The 14,074-nt window shown below is 36.1% G+C and overlaps 2 protein-coding genes across 2 annotated transcripts; one reads left to right on the forward strand and one right to left on the reverse strand.

The window, feature by feature from the left end:
• Positions 1-10,094: 10,094 nt before the first annotated feature.
• LOC131843218 (large ribosomal subunit protein bL21m) lies at positions 10,095-10,782 on the forward strand. The gene is made up of 2 exons (XM_059191825.1): positions 10,095-10,167; positions 10,256-10,782. The coding sequence occupies exons 1-2, from the start codon at positions 10,110-10,112 to the stop codon at positions 10,726-10,728; spliced, it is 531 nt and encodes a 176-aa protein (XP_059047808.1). The 5' UTR covers positions 10,095-10,109; the 3' UTR covers positions 10,729-10,782.
• A 40-nt stretch (positions 10,783-10,822) lies between these two features.
• On the reverse strand, positions 10,823-13,882 carry LOC131843217 (regulator of telomere elongation helicase 1 homolog). The gene has a single exon (XM_059191824.1). It carries the CDS (start codon positions 13,763-13,765, stop codon positions 10,847-10,849), a length of 2,919 nt encoding a protein of 972 aa, XP_059047807.1. The 5' UTR covers positions 13,766-13,882; the 3' UTR covers positions 10,823-10,846.
• Positions 13,883-14,074: the final 192 nt, after the last annotated feature.

Consider the following 14,074-nt stretch of genomic DNA (forward strand, 5'->3'; position numbering starts at 1 on the left):
CTTTAATTTATATCAATTCACGTACTACGAACAATTACGTAGCAAGTCGTTACCGTTTTACTATTAGAGAGTCATAGAGCGTCGTAGAGCGCGCGTAGCAGTTACGTAGCAGTTACGTAGCACCTTTAATGCGTTTACACTGCTTAGTTTGATGTGTAATTAATTACACTATTGTTATTGTAATGAGGTTTTATTAAACGTTTACATGACTTCTAGTCATTACATAGTATAAAACAAAGTCGCTGTCGTTGTCTGTCCGTCCCTATGTATGCTTAAATCTTTAAAACTGTGCAACGGATTTTGATGCGGTTTTTTTAATAGATAGAGTGATTCAAGAGAAAGGTTTACATGTATAATACATTTACGGGTAGCTAGTTACATATATAAGTATATAATAATATAATAGCACTAGCGGCTCGCCCCGGTTTCGCACGCCATACGCAAACAATTAAAAAAATTAAAAAAAATGTATAATATTTTACACACAAGTACCCTCTTCATTACTGGAAGCTTGTCCAACATTTTTTATATAGATATGTACATTATTTTTATACTTGATTATTTTTATGATTTTTTATGTTTTATTTTGGCTTGAAATAATATGCATGTACAATTATTACCGATTTTCATTGATCTCTCTCCAGTTATATTTATAATATATAAATCTGCATCCACTATAAGACTGTAGTACATCTCTTTGCTCTGTTCTCAATAATTTCCATAGCGCTAGTAATAAAAGGATTATTATCACTTGTTGTATTTTAATTATAATTGTTTCATACGGATCCCTAACGTTTTTGAAAATATTCTATCGCCTATATTCATCAGGGATAATGTAGGATTATAATGGGAAAGATTTATCAAATCGGTTCAGTAGTTTGTTCTATGCAAACAATCGAATCTTTCATCTTAATGATAATAGTATGGATAAGTTATTCACTCTAAATTTTACTAAGGTACATTGCTCGTTACGTCTAAAGAGACTAAAGAGTTATAATCAGAGAATTTTAAGTTAAATATTTATTCAGAAATATAATCCAGTTAACTTGTTAATTCATACTAGAGGTATTATTATTTGTATCTTATTTTCATTCACAGCATCATCCTAGTTTAGGACTGAAAATTTCAGGCGTTATGTTTCAGGTAATTTTTTATCTACATTTTCATGTTATATTACGTTTCCCTCTTAATAAACTCTAATTATGACTATTTTTAACTATTGTCTATTGTATAAAGTCTTTTTAATGATAATAACATTTCTGGTTTGCAGATCTGAATCCATTACCTTCCATATATGTATATATAATATAGATACATGTGTATGTATGTGAATAATTTGAGGTTACCTTTTAGCGTAACCTCAAGCCTTTCTCACACATTCACATTTCATACTCGCAAACGATATCAGTTACTGCCCGCATTCTCCAGAATATAATCTACGTATGCCAATGCATACTTTATTCAAGTTGGACGAAACGACAATAACTCAGCGCCCTTTCCTACTTATTGCGGTCATAAAACAATCCGTCGTGTTACATATCCACAGTTCGCTGGAGAAGTGCAGGCACCCGCTCCACGTCTATTGTCAAAGTTTATTGGCCTCGCACACCGCAAGCCGTCCATCAATAACCTTTATGTTATGACAAACCAGCGCCGGAGCGATAAACTTCGTGCCCGCCGGTTATCTCGTACCAATCAAATATAAATTGTCTCAGATACGAATGTATAAATTATAGCGCTGACTGTACACGAGGTGCCATCAATCACGTTCAGTCAGCTGTAAATATACCCAGTCCTACCTTATGAACGAGTTGTTTTCAATCATCCGATATCAGCGCATGTCTGAGCTCGGTTCCTTCGCAGCAGGTGGAATTGAAAACTCGGGTACGAACTAAATCACATCACAGGAGTGGGTCCGTGCGCGGCAGTGGCCTGGGCCCGGGCGAGTCGCCCACACTACACTCACGCGGCAGCGCGTCAGGGCCGCTTGCGCGAGCACGCGTCGCGCAACATGGCCGTGCTCTCGTGTTCGTGCAGCTATCGACCGTGCGCCGGCCGCGCGCCGCCCAGCGACTGACGCGAGAGCGGTGCGCGCGCACCGAGCCCCGCCGCCCCCGCCCCCGCCGCGCCTCCGCCCCCGGCACCCTCGCGGCGCCGCACGCACCCCCGCCCCGGGGCCGGCTCGCGCTCTCGTGCGGGAACAACCCCACGAGCACTACACGCGATAACTTCGGGAACGTCGCGGGAACTACGCTTAAGCTGAAAATCGGAAAATAACCTATTGGATGGTAGATTTATTTATCTTAAATTCGGGACACGGTTTGACTCAAGTTTTCCTTCTATAACGACTTGAGTAATTAAGATTGAAGAAGATTTTTATCATCTGCCTCTCTTCCGAGATTTGAGAGATCAGGTATACTAATAGGTTACCAGGTATAATAATTTGGCACCATACAGGTTATAAATTATCTAAATAATTATTATTATAAACCAAAAAAATCCTATAATAATCCATAAAAAAGTCTCTAATATGAAACGATTAGCAATAGTGAAAATTTAGTATTTTCACGTTGTTTTTTTCGTTTAAAAAAATTATCGATCAATAAATATTTAAAACATCACGAAACATTAAAAAAAAACAAAATATAGAAGTACGCAACTTTTCCCTGCGCTACGGATAACTTTTTCTCCGCTCTACGGAGATGTGAGGCGTTGCTCGCGTGTTTATTTTCAGCGGCCGCGGTGGCGAGAGCGCCGCGCCGCGTGCCACCCGTCGCTATGGCAACGCGCCCCAGACGCCGTCGAAGTTTCCCGACCGCGGCCGACAACACACGAGCCCTCAGCTGAAACTACGGAGCTTGACTAGACCTGGATTTTTGAAAATAGAAATGATGTAGCGCCGTCTCTCTCGGGATCTATTCCCAGTACAGATAATTGTAAATTGCCCCGCGCGCAGTGAAAAAGAAATTGTTTTTTTTTATCGGGTTACAAGTTAAAGTGGCACAGGCTATACGAGTATTATTTTCTATTAACTATTACTTCTTTCTATGTTGAGTTTAAATATTCTCAGTGAATTATAGACAACTCTGACAGAGGGAGAGCATTGTCAGTATCAGATACTCATTCATAACAAACTATCAGGTAAACATCCACACTGAATCCAAAGTGAATTGCTCACGATCATTGAGTTATATGACTTGAACCAATGTCGTATTTCATCTTTCATTGATGATGATATACAATAAAATGGAATACTACTACTATCCATTAAAGAAATACTGCTATAGTACAATAAACTTTACTATGTAAATCATCATCATCAAATGATGATGAATGAATGGGCTGAAATCAGCCCGGATGACGTCCACTGCTAAACAAAGACCTCCCCCAAAAATCTCCACGACGATCGGTCCTGCGCTGCTCGCGTCGAATGCCTTCCAGCGATCTTGACCAGATCGTCGGTCCACATTGCTAGAGGCCTTCCCTTGCTGAGCCTTCCGCATCCACGGTCGCCACTCGAAGACTTTACTGCCCCAACCGCCATCGTCCTTCGAGTTATGTACCCTGCCCATTGCCACTTCAGTTTTGGAATTCTTCGGACTATGTCAGTCACTCTGGTTCTTCTGTGGGTCTCCTCATTTCTGATACGATCACGCAGTGCAACTCCGATCATAGCCCTCCATTGCCCTCTGATTGATTCTGATCTTATTCATGAGACACATAGTTAGCGACCACGTCTCTGTGCCGTAAGTCATCACAGGCACACACACATTAGTCGTAAACCATTGTCTTGAAATAATACAATGGAATTAACTTATATTCATTATTGATTTATGTGACATCATCAGCCTGTGAGACGTGGACATTGACACAAAAGGAAAGAGACAAACTGGAAGCCTTTGAAATGTGGTGTTGGAGAAGAATGGAAAGAATTAGCTGGAAAGATAAAATAAGGAATGAAGAAGTGCTTGAGAGGATTAAAGAAAAGAGACAGATCATAGATATTATTGAGAATAGGCGGGAAAATGTTGGGCACTTGATACGACACGACGAACTAATTAACAACATTATAGAAGGAAAAATAGATGGAAAGAGAGGAAGGGGAAGACCAAGACACAGCTATATCAAGCAAGTTAAAGAAAAAGTTGGAGTCGTGTCGTATCAACAGCTAAAGGGAAAGATCGTGGAAATAAACAAGAGCACAGCTCTTAAATTATGAATGAATGAATCAGCATACATATTATTTCATCTGTCCCAGATACGACTAACCGACAAAAAAACAGACCGTAATAATAATAATAATAAAAAGTGACAAAAAAAATAATAGTCTTTATTTGTCTCAAACAAAAAGTAATATAATTGTTGCCCATACAATAATATAATTTAAAACTAATGAAGGAGACAAAACGGTCTATAACTCTGTGAGGGCAGTGAGTCCACTCTCTCTGCTATTCTGTTATAGCCTTCATAAGTAAAATAATACAATATGAGATCGACGACAACGATAGCACATTAAGTTAAGTTCTAAACTACAATTAACAAATCGTACCATAATTTTGTATACTATACCTCACTTGACTTAAAAACGTTACCTGTATGTTATTATAACCTAGTTCAAATTTCGTCAGTCGTAGATTCGTCTAAAATAGAAATTTGGCGCCAAAATTGACCGTAATTGGCAGGGAAGGGGATTATTAGAATGAATGAATAACCCCATTTTTTTTTTTATGGATGATATTAGAATGGTGTACCCCCCTGCGCTAACGGTTTACGCTGGCGGAACACCAGTGGAGGATGATAAGATGAACATGAGGTCAGGTTAATTAGCCCATCGTGACAAAATCACCAGAAATTTATCACGATGGTTTCCAGGGGGAACATTATCAATGTACCATTTCAGGTTGACCTCTACGCGGTTCCTGAAAACTATCGTTATCAATTCCTTGATAATTTTCCACGATGGACTAACTGGCCTGACCTATACTTATCTCATAATCCTCCTAAAGTCGCCATTCTATTATCATTCATTGAAAAAGCTGACCGAAATCGAAATAGAAAGTTCAGACACTAAACCTCAGACGACTGTACCCGTATATTATTACCAGTGTACTGAATAAAGCGCCGGACTGTACCACTACATAATGCAGGATTTACGGTATAACGAATTGGCACAATGAGCGATGAAGCCTTGCACTCCCTTAGGAGAACAATCTTTCCTTCCTACTCACAACAGATTAAATCAGAAAATATAACAGATGATTCTGTTATACTTATATAGAAAATGTTTAATATCCTATCCATTTTAATAAAACAGGGATACCTTACATTTTATATATTCAATTTAAGTTTTTTTATTTACAATTTCCGATGATGGAGTAATAAAAATAATAACCCAGGACAATTCACACAGAGCCATCCGATCCCAAGTCCCTATGGGTACTTAAACGACTTAAATACATAAATAATATACATAGGAAATAACCAGATCAATACAGACAATCATACTCATTAATACAAATGTTTGTGTCATGCGAGGAATCGAACCCGTGACCAGCGGAATCAAGATGGTGGTTCAAAAGCTAGACCGCCAAGACCACAAGAATGGTGACATCTGAGTTAACTATATGTATACTAAAAAAATATGTCAAGGAAAAAAAGGTACAGCCAGATAATCACTTTTGCATTTACAATATTATTATGTATAATTGTATGTATTCCAATCTTCTCGTCGATACCGGATGCTGCGTGAACAACCGGAAATCGCATCTCGCTTGCTATCACTGACGAAGAGTAATGGCGAGAAAATAAGAACGTTTCTCAAAACTCTGTACATACAATATTTGGCTGGACAGGGACAGAAACAAATTATGCGGTCGAAGTGAGAGCAAGAGGTATACCAGTGAATCTCTACAATCTTCTAAAAGATCTTGTCTACCTATCTATGTCTGTCAATTTAGAACTGCAGTGGGTTCTACATTAAAACTTGTACCTAAACACTCCTACCAGATTTCGCTGGGCAAGGAGAGAAATATTTTGTATGCGGTCGGGGAGCGAGAAGAATACCAGCGAAATATCTCTACAATCTTCTAAATTACCTTGATTTATCTAGAACTGAAGTGGGTTCTATATTCGATTTTGTACCTAAAGGTTCCTACCAGATTTCGCTGGGCAGAAAAAGAAATATTTTATATGCTGTCGGGACGCGAGAGGTATACCAACGAAATCTCAATAATCTTCTAAAAGATCTTGGTCTATCTATAATAGATATGCAGTGGGTTCTACATTAAAACTTGTACCTAAATGCCCCTACCAGATTTCTCTGGGCAGGGAAAGAAATATTTCGTATACGGGGAACGAGAGGTATACCAGCGAAATCTCTCTACAGTCTTCTAAAAGATCTTGGTCTGTCCAGTTTCTGTGCGGTCGAAATGGGCGTAAGAGGAATACCAGCGAAATCTTTCTATAATCTTCTAAAAGATCTTAGCCTCTCCAGAACTACATTGGGTTCTATACTAGAACGTGTACCGAAAACTGTACTAGCAGGCTCCAATAAGATTTGGCTGGGCTAGAAGATAAACACGAGCAGTGAAGGTGAGTGTTGACTTACGGCAAGGAACCCCTTATACCTACACCCGATCCATAAGTTCTGGGAACTGCTCGAAGTTTCTCTCTGCCACATAATGGACCTGGCACCCGCATGGCGAATTCTCGGCTAAGAAGTTCGTCTCTTTATAGTTGACCTGCTTTGAATACCCTCAACAGATACCTGGAATCTGGTACCAGATACCTGGAACGACCTGGAATCTGGGTATGCAACCCAGATTCCAGGTCGTTTCAGGTACAACCTTCTGAAATGGAATGTTGCTGTCCGGGAGGCTTGCAACAGCGGGGCTCCGTCCCAATAGATGAGAATAGAATGGTGCCCAGCCAACATAAACTAGAGGCTATGTTGGCTGGGCACCTATGGAGGACGATAAGATGAACATGAGCTCCCAGTGGTAGCGTAAGCTAATTTTACCTAAATGCCGTCTACACAAAGTTAGTAATTCATTTTTTGGTAATTACGTAAGATTTTATAATAAACTGCCAGAATCTACTCTAAATCTGACAGAGAGGTAATTATATTATATTTAACCTTAATATTAGATATATATTAGAGCTAGTATATAATTTGTCTTCACAAGTTTCGAATTGTATAATGTGAACTTACAAGGATTATTTAAAAGAGCTGCACACAAGTTTCTTGCTCGTTCTTCTTGTGATGAGACAGCTTTCTTCTTGCGACGAGACTATTCAAAAGTGCTTAAATTAAATTTATTTGAATTTATATTAATTAATAAAAAAATATATAATAAAAAAAGTGGAGAACGATAAAATGAACATGAGCTCAAGTCAGTTAGCCCATCGTGACAAATTCACCAGTAGTTTATAACGTTGGTTTCCTGGGGGGGCCGCTTGGAGGTCGACCTGACACATTACACAGTACATTGCTAGCAATAGGGCCCCATAACAGTTCCCTTGCCCCTCGTTACAAAGAATGACATAGGCTATATTATGTTAATGTATACACATAATGCACTCTACGTCATCATATATTAACGGCTTCGGTGATCCAGTAGCTCGCCGCCTTACTTCCGATGGTCGCGGGTTCGATTCCTCGCACAAATATTTGTATTCATGAGTATGATTGTTTGTATATATAATATGTATGTATTTACAAAAAAATTAAGTATTTATATCAGTTGTCTAGTACCGAAAACAGAAGCCCTGCTTACCATGGGACTAGATGGCGCTGTGCTGATTGTTCAAGATTATTTATTATTATACACGACTCAAACAGTTATGGACGCGAGCAAATACCGGGCGGTCTACAAGTTAAGATAATAAAAGACATCCAATCAACATGTTTAGACGTTAAATTAGTTTCGTCCTATTTATAAACTAACGAACGTGAATTTCAGTTGTACGTAACTAATTCTCAAATTTTGTTCATAATTAAGTTTCGTAATTGCCTCGTAACATTATGTTCTACATAAATAATCTCATGTATAAGTGTGTAGAGTACTTAATAAACATTTGACGATTAGGTATGAGCCGGTACGTACTATAAATAATTGGCTCAGTACAGTAAACTAATTTGACACATGACTTACTAGCTATGCCCGCGCCCTCAACCGCATGAAATTTATACCCTATCTTATTCTGATGTATAAGCTATATTACTGTAAAGTTGCATCAAAATCCGTTCAACTCATTGACAAAGATCATCAAAATCGGACACGAGGACCTGGAATACGTCAATGACTACATATACTTAGGTCAAGTTATCTCTACTGAAGATCAAACTACAAAAGAGATAAATCTGAGAATAGCTACAGGTTGGAAAAAATACTGGATTCTTAAGGAAATAATGAAGTCTAAAGACCTAGCAATGGCAATCAAAAGAAAAACCTTCAATACCTGCATACTCCCATGCCTAACTTATGGCTGCGAAACTTGGGCCTTGACCAAGGCTCATAGAGCAAAATTAGCCACCTGCCAAAGGGCTATGGAGAGAAGTATGGTCGGAGTACGAAGACTGGACCGGGTAAGGAACAGTGATCTTAGGTTGAGGACGAAAGTAACAGATATATTGTCAAAAATAGACCAGCAGAAGTGGCGATGGACTGGCCACATGATGCGAGATACAAGGGAAAAATGGAGTAGAAAAATAACAGAGTGGTATCCTAGAGAAGGAAAGAGAAAGAGGGGAAGGCAGATGATGAAATGGGAAGATGAGTTGAAGTCAACTGTGGGCACAAAATGGAGAAGAGTTGCACAGGATAGGAGTCAATGGAAGTCGCTGGAGGAGGCCTATGCCAAAAGGCACACTGAAATTAGAGACAAATTATAAAAAAAAAAAAAAATTGTATACTATAATTAAAAAAAATATATTTGTAAATTTCAGAATAAATGGCTTATTATATAATATTGGAAGAAAGATTGTTAAATAAAGGGTAATATTATTAATAGCGGTTGGAACTCTTAAACAGATTTTGTATAAGTTCTGATTTTATATATTTATTTAAACTTTATTGTACAATGGGCCGGCTTAATGCTATTAGCATTCTCTACCAGCCAAGCTTAGGGAGTGCAGAGATACTTGAAGCCGATTAGTTAATTAATTAAAAATATATAATATATGAAATAAACAGTAAATAAAATATAACACAATACAAAATATTTACTAGCAGATCCGGCAAACGTTATGCCATATAAATTAATACCGCTATTAAAAGTTATGGGTTGGTGGTACAAGGGTGAAAATTGAGGAGTGTATGTATTTTTTAAACAAACATCTTAAAAAACTAATAAATAAAAATTTGTGACCCCTTTCCCTTGTGGCATAAAAAATAGATAACAACCTCGCAGACGTATCAAGTATATATAATATATATATAGATATAAGACATATCTATATAAATTCCTCCAAATGATGATGAACATACATTTCTCACAACACTTAAACCTCAAGAAGTCAACTTGTTTACTATTTCAATAAATAAAAATAAATATGTACCTGTCCATTTATCCGTTTTTTATAGCTATAAGTTAAAAAACGAAATAAAAATATTAATCACAATTAATATCTAACGACTATTTCTCATTAAATCAGAAAATATAACTGTTATATTTATATAGAAAATGTTTAATAAATGGGATACCTTACATTTTATATATTCAATTTAAGTTTTTTATAGCCGAATTATCTATAGCCGAATCCATAATATCATATTCGTAATGAATTTATAAATGCTATAAATAATAATTTGCTTTATAAATAGGGCAATTTTTAAAGAATAGATCGAAAATATTTGATAATGTAATAACTTCTTATGGCACGATTCGACTATTTATTGTTGGCAACTCATTGAAAATGACTGACATATGTGCAGTATGACGATTGACATTTCAATGACATTTTTATAAGATCTGTGGAATTCGGAATTATATAAAAAAACATTAGAATTTTAGGTTACTTATTTCGTTTCATAGCAGTTTAAATTAATATCATTTTAAACCAAATATCATAAGAATTTATAAATGTATGTCTAATATAATAAAGAAAAATGGCTATGATTAGAACTGGTTTACAGAAATTTGCCAATATAATTAGTAAAGGACCAGGTGAAGTATCTTTTTAGTAATAATAGACAACAAAAATACATTTATTGATAGCAATAACGAATTATAATATTTTATTTATGAATTCTAGGTGGCATTTTATCAAGATTCGTCACAAGTTTAGCGCCAACAGAAAAAAATGCGCCAGAAACTACTAAAGACGTTATTGCTTGTTGCAATAAATTAATAGAAGAGAATAAATCAAGAAACTTCGCCATAATACATTTGCTGGGAAAACAGTGGCGAGTGACAGACGGTGACCTGCTAGTAGTAGAAGGTTACTGGCCACCGAACATTGGAGATAAGATCAAATTGGAAAAGGTGTTACTCGCTGCAACAAAGGACTTTTCTCTGATTGGTCGACCTCTTGTACAGCCAGGACTAGTTAATGTAACTGCTACTATAATTTCTAAAGGACTTTCGCACACCCGCACACATTTCAAGAAGAAGAGGAGGAAACAATTTATGAGAATCAACTTCCAACGAGCACAACAAACAATGCTTCGAATAAACTCTGTAGAAATTACTAATAAGATCAATGAACCAGCTAAAAATATATTTTAAACATAGTATTAGGAACTCATTTACTAAGAATCAATAAAACAAACAATATGTAGTTCACATATTTTTTTTATTTCTTATTTCATATATTAACCATTGTAATTATCTAAAAGATCTTTCATCAGTCATTAAATTTTACATTATCACAGTACTCTTGAAAGACATTTTTATGTTCTTCCTTTAAAAATCTTTTCATACCTTTGAATAAATAAAACATTTTTCTATTTTCCATTACACTTTTTAAAAATTGTATAAATTGTGTGTAGTCACCATCTTTCTTATATGCAGAGATGGATAGTTGAAATTGTTTATATTGATCTGCTTCGAGCAATGTTTTAATTTCTTTCACAAAATCTATTAATGATGTTGGAGCTACTTTATTACTCAATGTTACACTACTCTGCAGGTTTTCCTCAAACCCAAATGGTTTGATTTTTAACTTCTTTTTTTTAGCAACCACTGCACCTTCAATTTCAACTGAATTCCTTTTGTGAATGTTGACTAAAGATTGTGATGTTGATTGCACAGCAGACTCATTACTACAATCTAAAGCACTAAAAAGATCCTTTGCTTGTTTCGGTTTAAATTCATTCACATATGCAGATTGTGCATTTTTGTAAAAATCCATAGAAAAATTTGCATACACTTCATTTGAGTTTGGATACTGATTTACTGACTTTTTACTTTTTTGTAAAACTCTAGCATTGGTTGCAGGAAATGATACACCAGTAATGCTAGTTGTCGTATTTTCTTTGGAACCCAAATTTGACTCATAGGGAAGCAAAGGTTTAAGTTTCGGAGGTGGCAATGATGCTTCAGCATTTTTGAAGAATCTGCATATCTCACTGACTGTCTCTCCAAACTTATTAGATACATTAATATGATCTCTCAACCATGCAGATAATTGACCTTTCAGCTTAGGACTATTAAATCTACTGTCACACAGTAAAATAGCACCATAATCATTTTGATGCCTAATAACTCTACCTATAGCTTGATTCACAGCCCTGGTGGCCTCCAAAGAATACCATTCATCCCCAGAAAGAAAATCTTTTCCTTTTGTACGAAGCTCTTCCAGATATTTTTTCTTTAATATAATTCTTGGATCTCTAAGTGGTGGAAATGGTAGTCCAGTAATAATAACAGCTCTTCCATTCATATCAGCAAAATCTAGACCCTCAGAAACTTTGCCTCTACATACTGCTAAAAAACAAGCTCCTTTAGTGCTGGAATCAGTTATTTTAGAATAGTAGTCATTAATTACACTGTTAAATGTATCTTTTCTCTGTGGTTCAACAAAAATTGGTTTTATGTTATTTATACTTGACCAAATTCCTTCTGCTTGCCACATTTCCTGACATTTTGCCATAATTGGATAAGATGGAAAAAACACTAAAAGTCCATCTGGCACAACACGGCAAAAACTTAATATTGTTCTACCTAAGGAACAAATATATTTGGGATTATCCCTATTCTGATAATTTGAATTTAGAGGTGTAGAATCTGGGCCTTGGCTTATAATTTTTACACATATTTGTTTACTTTTAATTATGTGAGGGTTTTCTAACTGTACTCCAATTGGAATACCCAATTCTGATATTAATGGTTTCAAGGGAGCTAGGGTGCCACTGGTCAATATTATACTTCTAACATTTTGTTCTACCAACTGTTGCATACCAAACCCTGGACTAAAACACCAGTAACTAAGGACTCGCTCTGCAGTTTTAGAATTTGTTGTTTTTAAAGATCCCCAGCTGTCTGACTTTTTATTGTTCTTTTTATCTTCTACTTGGACATGAACTTTATAACATAATTTAACTCTCTCTTTGTAGGCATGTGTGGTGCCACTGAATACAACATTTAATAAATCTACTATTTTCTGCAAACCAATTCCCTTACGTTGAAATGGAGATGCACTAGCTGTTGATAAGTATTGAATAAGATTCCCTATTAGTGTTATAACCGCCATCTGATTGTGATCCTTTATTTCAGCTTTCGATAGTAGTTCAAATATAAATTCTCCTGGGTAGGTTACACCTTCGCTGCCCACATTAATTTCATCAATAGCTTTCTCAAATGCTAGCATCATTTCTTTTAGTACACATAAATCATCACAGGTGAAATCTTTAGTCTGACCACTATCACCTGTTGAATCCATTTGGTCTTCACTATTTTCACTGAATGATCTCATAATATGAGTTATTTCATCAATACAAACAGCAACATCGGTAGTTCTAACCTGTAAAGAGGCAGATTCTTCACACATTTTCTCAACATTATGAGCTTCATCTAGTATCACAATATTATTCATAAGCTCTACCCCATTAGCTTTTCTGGATTTAGGATCTAAAATATAATTATAAGGCATAAACACAATATCTGCATCCTGTTTTAATTCCTTTGATAAATAATAGGGGCAACATTTTATTTTTTTCCCTACAGCCACTAAGTCTTCTATGTCCAATATGTCATCACCTTTTACAGCCCTATCATCTTTTTTAGACTCAACATTGTTATAGAAATGACATGTTCGAGATTTAACCTTAAGCTGGCACATGTGGACCTTATTGGTATTGTTGGTCTCCTTTGAAACCTCTGGATGAATACACATTTGATCTCGTGAGCCTAAAACTGCAGCCTTAACATGTCTATAGCTAGATCTTTTCAATTCTTGCATAGCCTGAGTAAGTTGTGAATGTGTTCGGGATGAATAAATGATTTTCGGCATTCCCCACGATACATTATCCTTTCCTTTCCCGGCACCAGACTTCAAATTATCTTTCAATGACCCACTGAAACCACTGTGTTCCGAAAAATTGCCGACTTGCGCGTTCATTTGCAACTGAGCTTTTTTTACTAATAACCATGCCAGCGAAGAACAAAGTAAGCTTAACGTCTTTCCTGTTCCTGTGGGAGACTCCAATAAGGCATTAGTATTGTTTTGTAAACTTTCAATCACTTTTTCCATATATGCTTTCTGGACATCATATGGGTCAAATGGGAAATTAACGGGTATACCGGATATCATTATTTCTGGCATGATAATGTTGAAACGATTCTTACTACGCACATGTATAAGAAATATATTCACATTAAAACTGTCATAGTTAAGTATATTAAATAAATAATTAGGACAATAGTATTTCAGGCTGTATTTTGGCGGTAAATATTTTAATTGCAGTATTTTTTCTATTTCAAGGTATTGGAGGATTTGTCAATTTGCCATAGACAATTGGTAAAATATTGTATAGTTATTACTGAGGAATGAAAAAAATTGTATGTTATAATTTTCATCACCAATAAGCAAAATAGAGACACATAATTTTAAGAAAATATGATATATTATAAA

The sequence above is a fragment of the Achroia grisella genome, unplaced genomic scaffold (assembly GCF_030625045.1).
Source record: "Achroia grisella isolate CSIRO2021 unplaced genomic scaffold, CSIRO_AGI_Agris_v1 utg2896, whole genome shotgun sequence".
Lineage (NCBI taxonomy): Eukaryota > Metazoa > Arthropoda > Insecta > Lepidoptera > Pyralidae > Achroia > Achroia grisella.